This window comes from Marmota monax, unplaced genomic scaffold (assembly GCF_021218885.2).
Source record: "Marmota monax isolate L192 unplaced genomic scaffold, Marmota_monax_Labrador192_F-V1.1 WCK01_AAM20220418_F8-fsc00111, whole genome shotgun sequence".
Lineage (NCBI taxonomy): Eukaryota > Metazoa > Chordata > Mammalia > Rodentia > Sciuridae > Marmota > Marmota monax.
In genome coordinates, this window is record NW_026695067.1 from 6,238,823 (window position 1) to 6,257,239 (window position 18,417).

Genomic DNA, 18,417 nt, shown 5'->3' on the forward strand with positions numbered 1-18,417 from the left:
GTTAAGCCTTCTTCCCTTCCGGAAGAAGCAACAGTATGTACCACAGCCCTTATCACACTGTTTAGTAATCGTTGTTTGTATTTGTCTCTCCCATTAGAAACTATGAGCTCCTCAAGGGCAGGGACCAGGGCTTGTTTTTCTTTTTAACTGCCCCAGCACCTAGCACAGTTCCTGATGCACAGTAAGTGCTCAACATATCTTGGTTGGAATGAAGAAATGAGCAGGCATGAATGATTTCCAGGCCTCTCATTTGGCTGAGTGTGGGGAGGTGAAGCCTGCTTGTGGTGTGTATGAAGCTGTGTATGTGTAGAGGTGGGGAGACAGCAAAGTGGGTGTGGGAATAAACTTTGGCATAGCCTAGGAGAGTACCAGGGAAGGGAAGACATTAAGAGTGATAAGGTGTCAATGGCTGAGTTGACTTTCCTAGTTTTCAATCCAGAAGCCAAGCCAAATGCCAATTTGTAACTAAATCCAATGTGTTTCCTCCAATCTGCTAGGCCTCTGTGAATTAAGTGCATTAATATAATGGAAATGTTTTGATTCAAGAAGGAGCAGGGCTGGTGGAGGGAGAGGCTATTGTACATTGAGATAAAGATATATAGTTTACAGATACCCTAATGCAACAAAGAGTTCTCCCTTCCATAGAAGTGGAGATACCTAAATCTTTGGACTTATGGACTCGGAGGTTTTTAGAATATTGTTTTGAAAAGTCTGTGTGTCTTTTTAGCATCCTCTACCCTAATAGTAAGACTTTAGAAAAGTTCTAGGTTTGGGTATATAAAAGTGATCTCTATGTTAACCATGTTTCCCATTTATGCTGATTATTATGTAGCATAATCATTATGCATGTGTCGCATAAAATGCACTTTTTTTTAAATTCTAGTATCATTCATTTTTTCAGCAAACATTTATTGAATGACTACCGTGTGTCAGGCACTGGGAGTACAGAGACACTGAGATTGGTCCCTGCTGTTGAGGAACTCACAGTCTAGGTGAGGAGATAGACAAATAAACAGCATATATTAAGATACGCATTATGAAAAATGTATGTGTACATTGCTTCGTGATCACATAAAAAGGTCTCTAAGGAAAGGGTGGGGAATGACAGAAAAGTTGTATAGAAGGAAAGCCAGAGTTATTTCTTAATGAGGAGAGGTATGGAGGGAATGCAAAGTTTTTTCAATAGGAGGAAGCAATATATGGCAAGAAAAGTATGGAGAGAACATGGCATCCTCAAGGATCTGAAAAAACTCATTGAGTTCTAAGTGAGAGTTTCTGCACAGGAGCAGGGAAAGACAAGTCTCTTCTGATGACTATTAGTGGCTTTTGGACTTCACCTCTGAGAGGCCATTTGTTGTTTTTTGGGTTTTTATTTTTTTTTGGTATTGGGAATTGAACCCAGAGGCACTTTACTGCTGGGCCATATCCTCAACTGTTTTTTATATTTTATTTAAAGACGGAGGTCTCACCAAGTTGCTTAGGGCCTTGCTAAGTTGCTGAATCTGGCTTTGAACTCATGTTCCTCCTGCCTGAGCCTCCTGAGTCACTGGGATTACAAGCATGTGTCACTGCGCCCCAGGCTTCATGCTTGCTAGACAAGTGTTCTACCATTGAGCTATATATCCTCAGTCCTTTTCATTTTTTTTTTTTTAATTTTTAGTTGTAGATGGACACAGTGCCTTTATTTTGTTTTATTTATTTGTTTATTTAAATGTGGTATTGGGGATCGAACCCAGTGCCTCACACATGCTAGGCAAGTGCTCTACCACTGAGACACAATCCCAGCCCTCATTTTATTGAGACAGGGTCCTGGAACTTGTGATCCAGGAATGTGCTACTGTGCCTGCTCATTGAAGGGTTTTAAGCAGAGGCTGTTATAATCTGATCTTTATGTTGAAACACTCTAGTGGATAGTAGAGTGAAATGGGGTATAGATGGAGGCAGAGATAGATCACCTGGGAGACGTTTTATAGTCATCCAGGTGAGAAATTTCAAGATGCTAAGTTAAATCTTTGGCCCAATAGGGGCAGGGGAAGTGGGATGTGTTGAGAAAATAAGGATTTGGTCTGGGGCTATAGCTCAGTGGTAGAGTACTTGGCTTGCCTAGCATGTGTGAGGCCCTGAGTTCAATCCCTAGCACCACCAGGAAAAAAGAAAACAGATAATAAGTATTTTGTAAACATGACTTGAGTCTTTTTTACTGTTGAAATCTTACTGCTCAGCAATGTTTGACACATTGGAAGACAGTTTATAAATATTATTTTGAGTGAATGAATTTGTGATCTACTCAGGTGGAAAGTGTGGTAGAAGGAGGAGGTTTCTTGTTTGGGTAAATAGATTGTTTTGTTATCAAAGCAAGAGAGAGGATCAGCCAGTGAGAAAAGAAAGAAGAGTTTTTTTTTTGTATTTGTTTTTAAGATTCAGGGTGCATTTGAGATAAGCTGAGCAGAAGCATACCAAGTCTAGGGCTCCAGAAGAATTAGCTTGAAAAGATAAATTTGGGACTTCAGAGTACTGTGGGAGTGGATGGCATTTCCCAGGAAAGTGTAAGTAAGGAGAAAAAGAAATCTGGAAGCCTAGAGACCCTGGAGAACACCAGCACAGAGGGGTTGGTGAAGGAAAAAGAGAATGAGGAAGCATATTCAAAGAGGAAGAAGGAAAATCAAGAGAGAACAGTGTCCCTCTAGTGAAGTGAGTTTGTCAGTATCTTATGCTGCCAAGAGATCCCAGAAGTGGTGAATGGTGTCTAAAATATTAGCTCTCTGACAGCAGAGAATTTTGTCTGTTTTAATCACTGCTATATCCCCAGCACTTAGAAATAAGCTTGACACATAGTAAACATTCAATAAATAGCTGTTGAATGAATGACTGGATGAGTTGGAAAGATTCCACAGAATTTTAGTGAAGCCATTTTCATGGGAGTGGTGGCAAGGGAAGTCAGATTATAACAGATTGAGGGGTACATAGGATGTAAAGAAGTGTGGCTATAAAGAGAAAACAAAGAATGACCACGTCCATGAGCACTTACCTTGTGCCTGACACTGAACTAAGCACTTTACATATATTAACTCATTTAATCTCCCCAGCGGCGCAGTAAGGTAGGTACTATCATGAGTCCCATTTTACAGATGAGGAAACTACAGCTCAGAGAGTAAATAACCTGCCCAGGGTCCCACAACCAGAATTGTTAGGACCAAGATTTGATTTCAGATTTGTCTGTCCTTGAAGTTCAGCTTCCAACAGCCCAGGCCTACATTTCTTCTAGAGTTTCTTTGTGACTGGAAGTTGAGAGAAGGGGTGAATGTTTGAGATGAACTACAGTTGAGACCAGGAACACTGTAAAGATTTTAATGCTGATGGGAAAGAATTGGTAGAAAGAAATAATTCAAAGACTTTGGAAAAAAGAGAAATAATTTATACAAGAGGAACCTGAGGAGAGGTCCAGAGCACAGGTAAAAGGAGACCTCTTTCATCAAGATGGGGAGGAGAAGGTTAAGACAGGTGTGTGTTGCAGATATTTGGGGGAAGGGAGAAGGTAATCTGGATGGGAGTTATTTTTTAATTATCTGCTAGGACTAAGGAAATTGGGGATCAACTTGAGGAAAGTGGTACAAGCTTGAAATAGCTATTGTGGAAAATAGAAAAAAAAAAGTGATAAAAGATTTTCAGGGCAGCCTTGAGGGCCCAGCCAAGATGGGAGACCATGATTTTACAGTGACCCAATCCTGCTATTCTGTTTTTTTCCTTCCCTCTGATAGGGCTAGTAGTAGCCAGGATTTGGGGGCACAGAAGGCAGAGGTTAGATTGATCCAGGGTTGAGGGTTTTACACACTAGATATAAGTGAAACTAAGACAGGTTGTTAAGAGTATTGGCTAGATTGCATCTGAGGTGATGGATGTCCACATCTAGGCCAACAGGAAGTTATGTGAGGCTGAGAGAGGACTAAAGACAGAAAGGACTTGAAGAGTTGTACACTATAGTCTGGAGAAAGTTCTATAGGGACTTTAATAATAAGAGAGTCCTTGTTCTCAGAATTCCATGTCCAAAGATGACCTGTCTATGATGAGGAAGGCAGAATTATGCCAAAAATGGAGAACAGGCATAGAATGAACGGCATGTTATCTCCACACTGAGAAGACTAACAAAGGATGACAGAGATACTTTTGTTTATTTTTTATTGTAAATGCTTGTGTAGTGTTTGAATTTTTCAACTAGTGAGTACTACCTTTTTTTTTTAATCAGATACAACATTTTTTATACCTTTATTTATTTATTTATTTTTATGTGGTGCCGAGGACTGAACCCAGTGCCTTTCACTTGCTAGGCAAGCGCTCTACCACAAGCCACAACCATAGCCCCTACCTTTTTAATTTAAAAAAAAAAAATGCAAACTTTTCAATGGAAACTCTACCTTCCCCTTCCCTCTTAAAGAGAAAGAGTTTAGATAAAAGCTGGGAGATGAGTGAGCTGCAGAGGTAGGAGGCTGTAATCATGAAATGGAACCTGGAGTCACGAGGTTTTAGTAGACGGAATCTTGTTCCACCCTGCCATTGTTTACAGGACAGGAAATGGAAGTCCTGAAACTTGAATCTTACTCGGCTTGGTAGTAGCAGAACCAGAACCAGACCAGCCTTTCCTGATTTCCCAGCCCACTACTCTGTTCCTCAGCATCCGAGGCTTTAGAATTCCCTGCTGTCCCAGTGGGTCCACGGTGCATGTGTGCATGTGATTGCCCGCTCAGCGGGCTGTTTGCCATACCTCACTTCCCACACTTCAGTTCTCAGTGCACGGGTGTGGGTGTGAGTGTGTGGAGAGGCAGCTGGCTGGCCCCTGCCTATTTCCTGCTCTCTTCAGAGCTCGTACAGTGGCAACAACGAGGTGGAAAACCACAGTGATGATACTCTATTTACATCCTTTTAGATGACCCAGTGTCCCTCCTGTTTTGCTGCCTCCCTCAAATCTTCTCTCTCATAGTTTATCTAAGCAGCAGCTGAGCCTCTGAATATACTTCTTTAACAGCCACATGAGTCACTGAGAGCATTTAGGACAGGATTCTTTACCATAGTGGTATCATTCTGGAAAAAAAGTGCTTTCATATCCTTCAGATCATCCAAAAAATCTGTGATCTAGGACTATAGACCTAAGGAATAGAGTGCAGGTGTGTTTTAGAAAAATTAAAAGATAATATAAAAAAAAAATGTATTTTCCTATGTTCCAAGTAATAGTTCGGATAATCCTGCTGTTTGTGCATCCTCTCCTGTTTTGTCCTCAGGACAGTGACCATGGTAGTTGCATGTGGATGAGTTGGGATTTCTCCTTATTTGGCAGACAAAGGCCCAGAGGATTAACAGAAAAGCTCAGGACTTTTGCCCTCTTTGGATGGCTGCCAGAGATATATCCACACAGTGATATTGAGGCTCCCAGATGGGCTCAGTTAAAGGGGTGCCAAGGAGGCAAGGGGCATATATAGTTTAAGGAGAAGGATTCGTTTATAGTTTTCTTTGCCCCTGCCTCCAGATTAAGTCCTCAGTTTTCAGAATTTGTTGCAATGGATTTGGAGAGGTTTTCTGTCTGATTTGGGGTACTTACAATGAACCTACTGATTCTGCCTTGAGAGCAGTCTCTGAGGCCTGAGAACCTGGTTGTCCTTGCATGAAGAGGGGATGTATTTTTAGGATTAGGATGTAGATAAAAGTTGGCCATACCCAGAGTTGCCTCAAATTCCCATCTCCCTGCAGGGTTTAGGCAGGCATTGTTGGATTCCTTATTGGCTTGATTCTTGGCAGATGTGAGAGCTGAATTGCATCCATATGGGAATGCTCAGGAGCTTTGAGCTGGCTTCCTTGAGATGCTCGGAGGCTCCCAGTTTTCTTCTGCTTGGAGATGGGTAAAATTGGGATTCTGGTTTGGTTCTGAAGTCTCTCTCTCTGCTTTCTTCCAGACCATCTATTCCTTACTTTGTAGTTCCAGAGAAAGTCATGGATATTGTGCTACCAGTGGTGTACATATGATTTCAGGAAAGAATAGGGAGGGGACCCATTAATTTTGGCACAATAAAATCAGAATCACAGAAAAAAAATCACAGAAAACTGATAGGAGGGTAGAAAGAGATGCACATTTTGACTATGGCATTTTTTTCTGCATAGACTGGGGTCTGTAGAGCTATGATATGTTAATTCATATTTGGTGGCTTTCGTGTTGAGCAGAAGTCTGCCTTGGATAGAGAATCTGTTTGGGAAGGGTGGGGAAGAAAACAGGTTGGGCTGGTGATCATGGGCCTTCTTTGAGGCATCAGCTGCATTCTCTGTGTGCCCTGTGTGTGGGAGGTCTGTCTGTGCCAATGTGAAGGAAGACCAGATGTTGAGCTGCAGCTTGATGAGAAGCAGTTTTTGAGGCCTTGGAATTGTGTGTTTGGCACAGTCTAGGCAAAGTTAGAACTACCACCTAAATCATTCCTGTGTGAGTCGGGGTGGGTTACTGGGGAGGAAAAAAGCACAACCAGAACAAAAGTTGAACATGACCAGAAAGGGACAACTCCATGGGTGAATATCACATCTTCCCTTTCCTGTCACCTCAGTATGTGAGTTGAGGGATTAGAGCTAGGAACCCTTCTGCAGGGTCTTGGTTTTTACCTGTTGTTGCTAGTGGCAAGTCAGCCATACTGTTTACTTTGGTTTTTTTTTTTGCAGAAAAACAGGAGAAAATAAAGAAGAACAAGTTGGTTGTCTCTGTGAGCACAGCGGGATGTACTGATTTTCCTACTTTGGAGTCACTGGAGAACTGTAAGTACCACACTGCCCCATGTCCTAAAGAGCAGGCACTTGTCTGGAGATATGATTCCAGATGTCCTGACCTAAGCTTCTCATGACCTGAAGTGCCAAAAGCCATAGAAGATGAGTTTTTCTCATATGAACCTCTAACCAGTACTTAAAGGTCGGCTGCAGAGTGTTGCACTAGCTCTTCACTGAGTCCCATAGGACACTTACCTTTGGACTGGGTACATTACTTTTTGAGGACTGTGCCAGAGTTTTGGGTTGTGTATGCTGAAACAAAGCTACGTCATTAGTCCTATGACTGCCTCCTATCTTTCCTGAGCAGCAGATTGGGAACCTTTCCAAAGTGAATATTTGAGTCTTTGCTTCTTTCTCACATTCTTAGACGAAGTAGTTGAAGTCTAGAGAAAAAGGGAAACAAAGGCTTTGGGAATGCTGGATGCTGGACTTGCCCCTTCAAACAGCCCTATCCCCTTTGCTGGTAGGAGATATCATACCTTCAGCTGGAGGCTAACAGGACCTCATGTTTTGGTTAGGGGAAAATGACCCACAAGCTGGGTGTTGCTTGCAGAGAACTCTGCTCAAGCCTGACTGTCTTCATGCATCATCTGCCAGGGCCTGCAGAGCCACTATGGTGACCACCCTTCAGCAGCCTGCCAGGGGCTTTGCACCTCTCTGAAAGATTAAAAAAAAAAAAAAAGTGATCTTATTGTTTTTGTTTCTGTTTTAACCAAGGATTTATATAGACCATCTTGTCTATAGTCTGAGTAAACCACCAAATGAATTATTTTTGTCATTTCAGACACCCTGACCATAAATGATAAGCGGATTTTACTCGTCTCTCATAGTGTCTGGGGAGCTCTCCGAGGTAACAAGGTGGGGCTGATTAAGGAAAGAGAAAGAGATGGGGGTGAGAGAATGATGTGGGAATATTGAAGTTGATGGGATGGGAGAACAGGACTGGGGCCCAGTGAATACTCCCAATATGGCTTTCTTTATAGAGACAGTTGGAGTTTCCCCATTCCTTGCTGCTACGTCCAGAAGCTGATAGGCTTCATCCCGTGTGGCACAGTACAGGGGGAGAGTGCAGGGGACAGGCAGCTAGCTATGAGAGTAAGCAGTACTATCACCAAAACTACCTGTCCAGCTCTCACTCCAGGCATATGACTGGAAAGGGTCTTTAAAAAGGAAAACTAAGCCAGGTGCAGTGGCATGGACTTGTAATCTCAGCACTCAAGTGGCTGAGGTGGGAGGATCACTTGAGCCTAGGAATTCTGGGCCAGCCTGCACATAGCCAGACCCCATCTCTTAAAAAAAAAAAAAGGTGTGTGTGTGTGTGTGTGTGGTGGGGGGACTAATAACAAAAGAAATATATACAGGTAAAAGGTAGTATTAAAATATGTAGAGCAATATTATTTCTGGAGAAAATGAAGGCTTACCAGCCTATAGGTGATAGGCCCCTACCCTTTCTCTAGATTTACTGAGAAGGTGTTTGGTCCCTAGACAAATACTTAGCCAGGTGCCTCTACTACTTTTGGTAAAGCCTCTGCCAGTGAATATGAGGTAATTCTCACTGAATTCTTTGTTTTAGTTGGGCTTTATTACACTGCCTTTCCTCCCTTCTTTGGAGATGCAGCATACTCCCTTCTCTGCCCTCTCCTACATTTTTAAAGGTGTTCCTTAGTTAGTTTGGGGAAGGGGCATGTCAGACTCTAAAGTGTGCTGGGTATCAGAGTGGGGAGGGGCCCATATCATAGGTTCCAATGAGCTTCACATTAGGTCCTGATTGACCACTAAGGTCTTATGGATTCTTTCATTTCAAAATTTTGGGACTCTGGAGATCCTTCATGGAGTTTCTGGTGGGTTTCTATAAGTGAGGCCTTAGCTGTTGAGAACATGAATCACTGTGCTTGCACCTTGATGGTCTCTAAGAGACTATGTCAAGGCAGTCCTTTGGGGGGGCAGTTGCCACCCAGCACACTTCAGCTGGTCTCAGTCACTACAGAGGAAGAGTAGTGAGTCCTTGTCTTCCAGATCCAGCCTCAGGCTCCTTAGAAGCTCAATCTAATGATTACTTTCTCATAATTCAGTCTGAAAGAAGTGAAGACCAGTAGACCAGGGTCCCTCTTTTTTTATTCTCTTAGCTCCTAATGGGCTTTATCCATGGAAAGCTTTAACCCCTTGCAGTCTGGCTTGGCCATCTTACATCTTTTTATTATTATTTTTTTAATCTTTATTTAATTTATTTTTATGTGGTGTTGGGGATTGAACCCAGGGTCTCGCCTGTGCTAGGCGAGCACTCTACAGCTGAGCCACAACCCCAGCCCCCATCTTACATCTTATTGTAACTTTAAGGCTCAGAAAATATGGAGGTGGTATATGAGTTTTGAAAGTTAGTGTGTTGCATGGAAAGGCACTGAAACTTCCTTCCAAAATAAAATACAGAAGCAAAATGTAAACTGACTTCTTGGTATCTCCTTTTTATAAGTGTTGAGAATCATGAAGCCTGCACTACATCCATTTTCACCCTATGCCTACACATCATATTCTGCCTTAGTTACATACAACTTTCCAAGACTCCCCAAATTTTCACCCTCTCTCCACTTCTCCACAGGCCTGGAGACTTTTAGCCAGGTGGTTTGGAGATCGTCTGATGGCGCGGTAAGTATGGGCCCTTTAAAAGTGCTCCCTGGGCTGGGATTATGGCTCAGTGGTAGAGCACTCGTCTAGTATATGCAAGGCCCTGGGTTCGATCCTCAGGATCACATAAAAATAAGTAAATAAAAGAAAGCTAGTGTGTCCAACTACTTCTAAAAAAATTTTTTAAGAAATAAAAAGGGGGGGGGTAGGGGGCTTCTTTTTGCACTCTGGGATTTTCTCAAAAGTCCTGGAAAATAATGAGAGTCCTGGGAAGATTTTTTTTTTTATTTAGATGGGGTCCTAGTAGATTTGGATAAATATTGGAGATGTGAATGGAGAACTTTTTTGATAGATTGGTCTATTTAGAGTGACTATAATGTATTATTCTGAATCATTTAGTGCCGCAGTCTGGCTGGGCACACAATCATGAGCCACCACACAGCTTGTAGATTCAAACAGCAACTCTTTATTCCCGAACTCACACCTGCCATCTACAATCACGTTCTGGGGAAATCCACGTTCTCTTCCCAAATCCACATTCTCTGCCCAAATCCCCTCCACTGGGCTTCTATCTCCAAAATATACTGTCTGACTCCCGTGAGAACTCAAGGGGAACTCAGGCAGCAGGATACGCCCTATTCCCAGCAGGAATAATCTTAAACCTTAAACCTGGAACCTAAACCGGGAACGCCCTAAACACGATTATCTTAAAACCGGGAACACCCTAATCTGCCTTGGTCCTTGAGCAAGGTCACTTACATTCAATGTCACTGCAACATGTCAGCAACATGGGGTACGCTGGCAAGGAAATTGTCATACCTACTTGGCTAATGGCTCCCAGCAATTTAGTAGTGACCTTGATACCACATTGCTTTGAAAAAAATAAACAAGTTAACAGTCAGGAAAATCTAATCTGTATGGGACACTTGTATTTGGTATATGGGACAGTTATATTTGGCTAAGTGAGATGTTTGACCTCTGGGAAGGTGGCTGCTTATGGTCTTTGATATAGAGATTGGTGGAGGGCATTGTTTAGGGACATAGTTATTCTTACAATATCCTTATAGTTATTCATAGGTTGGCTTTTCAGAGATCTTGGGATAATCCCTTTGAATTTTGACATGTTCAATGTTTGGTCTGCACAGTTCTTTGTCAACAAGACGAAGATTGAGGACTTTCCTCGCTTCCCTCACCGGGGTTTGCTGTTGGATACATCTCGACATTACCTGCCACTGTTTAGCATACTGGACACACTGGTACACAAGCCTTAAGGCTTTATTCATGCATAGAATTCTGGAGCCATGGGGCAAGGGATTGATCAGGTCCCATATTCCTAAAGAGTAGGGGAGAAATATATGTAACTCTTGAAGCCCCTGGGGAAAATGTAGACGTGACCTGCTCGAAGACTCAAAAAATATCATGAGTGGTTTAAATCTATGCCACAGGTTACTGTGAACCAATGTTCAGGCTGTTTCCAAGAGTACGGTGAGGGTTTTAGGGAATTGGCTCCTCAGCATTCTTTATGTAGGATGAAGTCATAGGAAAGATGTGTTTGAAGCCTCAGCTGAGGAAGTTCCTAAGTCTGTTGAGTTTAATGTGGATTCTTAGATAACAATTGCTCACCCAGTTAATGGGTCTGCCTTTTCCTTTCCTCCTCTGGTGGAACCAAAGGAGTTGACACATGGTTCAGAAGCCTTAGATTTATGAGTTTGGGGGCAACCAAGTTCCCAGGCAGGTATCATGATTTGATAAACATAAGTCACATAACCCAATGCATGTGGTAGGAAGAAGTAAGTGTAGGTCCTAAGACTATATGGGGACTTTTGGAAGATAACGGGCTACCATAGTAGTTACAGTGTTCATCTCTATGTGGCCAGAATTCATCTTTCAGCTGTCTTTGGCTGTGTCTTGGAAAAGAAGAAATGTTCTGAGTCACCCCTCCATGCCAGGCCCTTTCTGATGGGGTGGTTTGATAGGCTGTATAAATCTTTCACTGCAAGCTGGGGCAGGTTGAGGCTTGTTGGGGTGTATGGAGTAGCCTGCCAACCTGCCCAGTTTGAGGCTGAAATCGGAGAGGCTGTGATAGATTAATGGTGTGTGCTCTGACCTACAGGATGTCATGGCATACAATAAATTCAACGTGTTCCACTGGCATATTGTAGATGACTCTTCCTTCCCATATGAGAGCACCACTTTTCCAGAGCTCACCAGAAAGGTATGTCTTGTTTCACTCAGCCTAAGCTTATAATAGGTCCCTGGCTGAGCCTGGCTGGAGCTCCTGCTGGCAAGGACAATAGCTCTTATCCTAACCAGACACACTGACAGAGGGAAAGGACAGTAGCTTTGGAATCAGGACACTTGGATTCCGGTCCAAATTTTGCCATTAATTTGCTCTATGACCTTCAGAAGAAAATTTGCTGTCCTCATTTGTTTTTTATTTATATTTATTCTGTTAAATGGAAATAATCTCTACCTTGTTTATCTCACTGGCATTATGGTCCTCAGATAAAACAGTAGATGTGATAATGGTGGGGGATTATGATAAAGATTCTTGAAGATAGTTTTGGTATCTGGGGAGTGGTGGAAGCATTTTGAGTATCTTCTATTCTGATAGCCTTCAGGAAATAAGATCTGAAGTGTATCTTATGCCTTCCAGGGGTCCTACAACCCTGTCACCCACATCTATACAACACAGGATGTGAAGGAGGTAATTGAATATGCTCGGCTTCGGGGTATCCGTGTGCTGGTAGAATTTGACACTCCTGGCCACACTTTGTCCTGGGGACCAGGTAAGAATAATGTTTGGGATTGGAGGGAATCTTCTGATGGTTCTTAGAGTGGGGCTTCAGGGCATTGGCTCTAGGATGTGGCATGTTCCAGTTGTGGTCCTTGGAAGAATGTTTTCTATAAACTTTTCTTACCTGGGAATTTAGATAGGGAAGAACTTACTTTTGGATGGACAAAGGAGTCCACTTTTTATTATTAAAATATGGGCAGATTCATCTCAGATCCCCATGCAAAATTGTTGTGCCCCAGAGCAAATACTGAGGAATCTAATCTCATTAGAATCTGATAGAAAGAAGCTTGGGGTGGCCTCCAGAGGTCATTCAAATAGCTACTACTCCTGCTCACTCTCTTTTTCTGTGTAGCTCCAGACCCTAGAGAGAGTCCTCCAAACTAAAACCTAGTTAAAGGAAGATTTTGAAAGAGGCTGCCACCTGGTCTCAACCCCAAGAGGGGAAGCCTCTGGGCCAAGAGAAATGCCCCTTAGGAAATGTAGAATTATGCATAATAATTGATCCCACAAAGAGGAGGAGATAGGAAAGATTGTACCAATTTGGCTCCATTAGGCTCGGTCCCCTTTATTGCTTAAGGCCATTTGAAAAGAAATGTCCATTTGGAGCAAGGGTGAATTCTATTGGAAGCAGTGTGTCGAGGCAAGAGTGTATCCATTAACAGTTGTCTGGTTGTAACCCAGCCTGTCTCTGATTGTGAACATGTTCATATTCCTTTGATTGTGACTGAATAGGTGGTTACAGTTCCTGTAAATGCCTGTGTGTGACATTTATGAACAAAAGTGTCTCACTCTGTGAGATTTAATGTCCTTACATGTAGAACTAGAGTGTACATGGGTCTTTTTCTTTCCTGTTTCTGTTTTTTTTTTTTTTTTTTTTTTTTGGTACTGGGGATTGAACTCAGGGGCATTTGGAACACTGAGCCACATCCCCAGCCCTATTTTATATTTTATTTTAGAGATAGGGTCTCACTGAGTTGCTCAGCACCTCACAGTTGCTGAGGCAGGCTTTGAACTCGCGATTGTCTTGTCTCAGCCTGGGATTACAGGCATGCCCCACCACACCTGGCTTTTTCTTTTCTTTTGAGACAGGGTCTCACTAAGTTGCCCAAGCTGTCCTCAAACTTGTGATCCTCCTCCCTCAGTATCCCAAGTATCTGAGATTACAAGTGTGTTCCACTGTGCCTGGCTGGTTCTGACACTCATGTGGGGTTCTCTGTTGGCTTAGGTATCCCAGGGTTATTGACTCCTTGCTACTCTGAGTCTCGGCCCTCTGGCACCTTTGGACCAGTGAACCCCAGTCTCAACAATACCTATGAGTTCATGAGCACATTCTTCCTGGAGATCAGCTCTGTCTTCCCAGATTTTTATCTTCACCTTGGAGGAGATGAGGTTGATTTCACCTGCTGGTATGAGCCCTTTGATCTTCCCACCCTCCCTGATGAATTGTTTACTCAGAGTAGAGGTCAGCCCTGCATAGCTGCCTGGGTCAGCTGCTGCTGCTTAGGGCCTAACCTCTAGGACACAGCAGTCTGTCTCAGCCCATAGAGGCCCTACCTGACTTTGGCAAGGCTGTCAGTGCAAACCTCTCTTCCTCTGTATTTTCAGATTCTTGAGATACTTGTGAAAAAATATTCCAGCTCAGAATTATCTTGGAAGAATCCAAGATAGAGATAAATAATCCCTGTTTACATAGGCTTAAAATAGTCTGATTGAAAAATCAAGAAAGAGAATTCAAGATTAATAGACAGTGTACAATTAATATTAAATCATAAAGTCCAAACCTCAGATCTAATGAGCTTAAAAGAGGCTGTGAGGGCTTCATCCAGAATTAGGCACTAAAGTTGGATTCAGGGAAATAGTTTGGCTTTTGGGACATGAGGAGTGGAAAATATTTTTGGAAGAGAACAATGTGAGCAAACAGATGTCAGGGGGCAAGGATTTGCAGTAGGTAACAGACAGCAACTCTTGGCTTCTGCTGGAACAGCAGCAGATGGGAAGTCAGAATCCAGTGTGCTGGAGCTCCCAGCCGAGCCTTGGACCCTAAGGATGAATGTGAATTCTCTTTGGGGGTTTGGATTTCAGACTCTTTCAGACTCAAACTCATCCTTTACATAGCTTGCTTGGTCACACTTTGCTCATTTACAACTTTTGAGATCCTCAGTGATTTGACTCTTTTAAGTGAAAAAAGATAGTTGTAAGAGGCCAGGTCATTAACCACCAGGCTATAGGCTTTTGGGGTGGTAAAAGAATTAATTTTTTATTTTCTCTTGGGATTCAGGAGATCCAATCCAGATATCCAAGCCTTCATGAAGAAGAAGGGCTTTGGTGATGACTTCAAGCAGCTGGAGTCTTTCTATATCCAGACGTGAGGAAGGAAGGAGGGTGGAGTGTGTTTGGGGCTTACTACTTATGGGGCCCCCACTTTCCATATCAGGGCTGGGCCCTGCTTGACAACTCTATGGGCACCTGAAGGGTCACCATGCTCTGTCTTTTCAGGTTTGGAGTGGTTGGGTACCAGCCTTGGGAAAGAAAGATACCTTCCAGTCAGGGATGGACCCCCTGGCCAGGCTTAAGTCCTAGAGTACGGACACACAGCCTAGAGCCTGTCTGAGCTGAGCAGACACTTTCTTGACACTTCTCTCATTCCCAGGCTGCTGGACATCGTCTCTGCTTATGGCAAGGGCTATGTGGTGTGGCAGGAGGTGTTTGATAATAAAGTAAAGGTGAGCCAGGGGCAGAGAAGGAAAGGAGCCTCCAGTGACATCTACCTCTGGTCTCCCTACTCCTCCCTTGCCTCTGCAGGGACTGATCCTCCAGTTTGGACTAGGTTTTAAACGGTCCAAGCACTTTGACCGTCTCTCCTTCTCCCGTTAGAAAGACTGCACAGGTGTGAGCCCCAGGTTTAGATGTCAGGATCACTATAGACTAGAATCACTGGTTACTTGAGATTCCTGAGACTTGACTTGATGGGTTGGATTTTCCTTCCTGAATCAGAGACTAGGGTCTGGGAGAGGCAGACTGCCTTCATCCTTGGACCCTAAGGATGAATGTGCCTTCTCCTTCATTATTGTTCAGTAAAATCCCAACCCTTGTCTTACCCCAAGAAATATCTGGAGACTCTTGGACATGCTGGCTCCTGAGCCCCACTGCTTGCCTCCCTTGGCTCCCAGACAATATTACTATCTCCATGTGGGGGAGGAGAACAGCAGAGAGCTGTCTTAGGGTTCTTGGACTCCTTAGCTCTGCAGTGGGGTATGAGCTCAGTGGTTAGGAGTCACAGAGCTATCCTTTGCTGCCGGGAAACAGAGGGTACACACATACACCCTTTAGCCTAGGTTGCTTGCCTAAGAAAGAGGCCCAGAAATCTTCTCAGTTCTATACCATTAATGCCTTTTGACCTTTTGCAACAGGTTCGGCCAGACACCATTATACAGGTATGGCAAGAAGAGTTACCAGTAGGCTACATGAAGGAGTTGGATCTGATCACTAAGGCTGGCTTCCGGGCCCTACTTTCTGCCCCCTGGTACCTAAACCGTATAACTTATGGCCCTGACTGGAAGGACTTCTATAAAGTGGAGCCCCTGGATTTTAAAGGTGAAAGCAGGACACTCTCCTTGCTGACCAAAGATGACTGGGCTGGGACTCAGGAGGGAGGCAGGAAGGTCTGGGCTAGACATTTCTAGAAATGAAATAACCTGTCTGCAGAGAGGGCCACATTGGGACAGTGGTGGAAAAGGAAGCCTAGAGTTACACCTCTCACTGGCCCACTGTGGTTTCCCCTCAGGTACCCCTGAGCAGAAGGCTCTGGTGATTGGTGGAGAGGCCTGTATGTGGGGAGAGTATGTGGACAGTACAAACCTGGTCCCCAGGCTCTGGTAAGGGCTTTCTGGAAGATATGGAGGGTTGGGCTTGAGGGCAGGGGTCCTCCTTTTCACAGTCAATTCCATCCAGCCACTTCCACACTAGTACCTTCCTTTTAGGCCTGAGAAGAGTAGGTGCATTGCATTACATTCTGTTTTGCATGTAATACTTCCCATGTGGCTCCATATGTCCCTCCAGCAACCCAGTAGGTATGTGGAGTAGTGATTATTATCACCACTTTCCAGATAGAGATAAGGACGCCTGGAGAACATAGGTGATTTGCTCAGGTTCCAATACTAAGGGTCCATGATACCTATAAGATTTCTTTCTGCTATAGTAGCCTCACCAAGCATGGTAGGTGTACTGAGTTTACATTTGAAAGACATCTGCTGCTGCTATCAGTACCAACTAATGATGCCTTTAAGGCTTACTCTTGTTCCCATTTCTTTGGGAGAGGAGGAAGGCTAGATCACTATCCACATTTTAACAAAAATGGAGCTGAGCCCCAGAACTGCCTGGGAACCAATCAGCCAGGCTCTCACTTGGAACAAGGTGTTTATCACATTCTTTGGTCTTGCGCTATTCTGGGGCCTGAACAAAAGGCAGTAGCCTGTGGGTGTCCAGCACCCTTCCAGGGAACACAGGGCCAATCTGCCACATACATTTTTTCCTTCAGGCCCAGAGCAGGGGCTGTTTCTGAAAGGCTATGGAGCAAGAGTTCAATGACTGATGTGAAGTTTGCCTTTCAACGTTTGTCACACTTTCGCTGTGAATTGCTGAGGTAAGCAGGCTGTGGGTCCTTCCCAAAGTGGGTGAGGCCAACTCAGAGCTTGGGATCCCTTACTGAGAAGAACAGAATGGTAACAGTAACACTTACTTTTTGACAAGCACTGTGCTTTACACTGCGCCTTTTCTCACTGGATTTTTACTACAACCCACAACGTAGATAAATTTTACCTCCATTTCAGAAATAGATGACTAAGGGGCTGCGGGTATGGTTCAGTGGCAAAGTGTTTACGTAGCATGCACAAAGCCCTGGGTTCCATCCCCAGCACTGCAAAAATAAAACAGATAAATAAATAAAGATAACTATAGCACAGAGAAGTTAAGTACCTTGCCCCATAGTCACTCAAAAGCAAGATTTGAATGAGGTTGGCTTTTATGAACTCTCATGATATCCATGCCTTTGGGCCTTATGAGAGTCATTTTCTTGGTTTAGTCATTGACAAGGTTTTTAGAACATAGGGAACATAGCTTAGTTCAGAGTCAACTTTTGGGCTACGAGTCAAACATCCTGGGGTCTAAGGCTCAACAGTCTGTGATGTCCTAGATGATTGTTAGTAGGTTCCTTGCCGACTGTAAGCATGTTGCCCCTAAAAGAGATTGTCAGGGCTTCAAACTAGTGAGTCTAAGACCTAAGAACAGGTGTTCATGCCCAGTACCTGGGCTGGACAGCACCTCAGTCTCCACCATCACTGCTTTAAGCGTATTAGAATAGAACCAAGAATGGATGACTAACCAAGAGCACTGGACACCCCTCAAGCATCTACGTCTTCCAAAGGGACTAAGATATCTGGGGATGAGGCACAAACACAGGCAAGCTAGAAAAAGGTGTTTCCCAGATCACCAGATCTTGCTAACACTTTGTCTCACCCCAAGAGAGAATCTCTAGAAGTGAGATCTGCAAGTAATTTTGGTACATGGTGACCATGTGAGATTTCTGAAATGGGGAAAGAGGCTTTTGACTGTGGTGGAGGTGTTATTGGGGTCTAAGACTACGGGGCTCACCTTGTCATTTCTTCATGTCCTCTTGCAGGCGAGGTGTCCAGGCCCAGCCCCTCAACATAGGCTACTGTGAACAGGAGTTTGAGTAGACCTGAGCCAGCAGCCCCAGGCACCAAGGAGGGTGCTGGCCCTAGGAGAGCAGTAGTGGGGCCAGGCTTCCACTGCATCCTGGCTGGGGGAAGGAGCCCCTTGCCCACGTGCCCCTGTGCCTGGAGAGAAGGGGGCCAGTGCTGGCACTGGTGTTCAATAAAGAGTGGTGTGGCATTTTTCTATATGCAATGTGGATTATCTGTGTAAAAAGAAAAGGGGAAAAAAAAAAGTGAATGGCCCTCGGGTAAGGGAGCATCCAGGACTAGCCTCTTAAGAGCAATAGAGCTCAGCAGGGCCCAGCCAGGTTGGGATCAGGACCTGCCCCTTGAAGGGTCTTAAAGTTGAGGGCTGGGAATGAGATCTGTCGTCTTTCTACTGCTCTGCTTGGCCTATGAGTTACATCACTCCTTTCCCACCCCCATTCTCAGCCTGGTCACTTCACTTCTGTGTCACACCTCCAAGGTTTTTTA

At 43.9% G+C, this 18,417-nt stretch overlaps 1 protein-coding gene across 1 annotated transcript in view; it reads left to right on the forward strand.

The window, feature by feature from the left end:
* The window catches only part of Hexa (hexosaminidase subunit alpha), a 30,873-nt gene extending 12,742 nt beyond the window's left edge, over window positions 1-18,131 (forward strand). Inside the window, exons 2-14 of the mRNA XM_046428031.2 lie at window positions 6,691-6,783; window positions 7,577-7,642; window positions 9,389-9,435; window positions 10,560-10,670; window positions 11,528-11,629; window positions 12,071-12,203; window positions 13,437-13,617; window positions 14,490-14,576; window positions 14,862-14,934; window positions 15,622-15,805; window positions 15,996-16,086; window positions 16,749-16,853; window positions 17,889-18,131. Of these exons, the coding sequence (XP_046283987.1) occupies window positions 6,691-6,783; window positions 7,577-7,642; window positions 9,389-9,435; window positions 10,560-10,670; window positions 11,528-11,629; window positions 12,071-12,203; window positions 13,437-13,617; window positions 14,490-14,576; window positions 14,862-14,934; window positions 15,622-15,805; window positions 15,996-16,086; window positions 16,749-16,853; window positions 17,889-17,946 (1,331 nt within the window). The 3' untranslated portion in view covers window positions 17,947-18,131. The remainder of the gene's footprint in view (window positions 1-6,690; window positions 6,784-7,576; window positions 7,643-9,388; window positions 9,436-10,559; window positions 10,671-11,527; window positions 11,630-12,070; window positions 12,204-13,436; window positions 13,618-14,489; window positions 14,577-14,861; window positions 14,935-15,621; window positions 15,806-15,995; window positions 16,087-16,748; window positions 16,854-17,888) is intronic.
* Window positions 18,132-18,417: the final 286 nt, after the last annotated feature.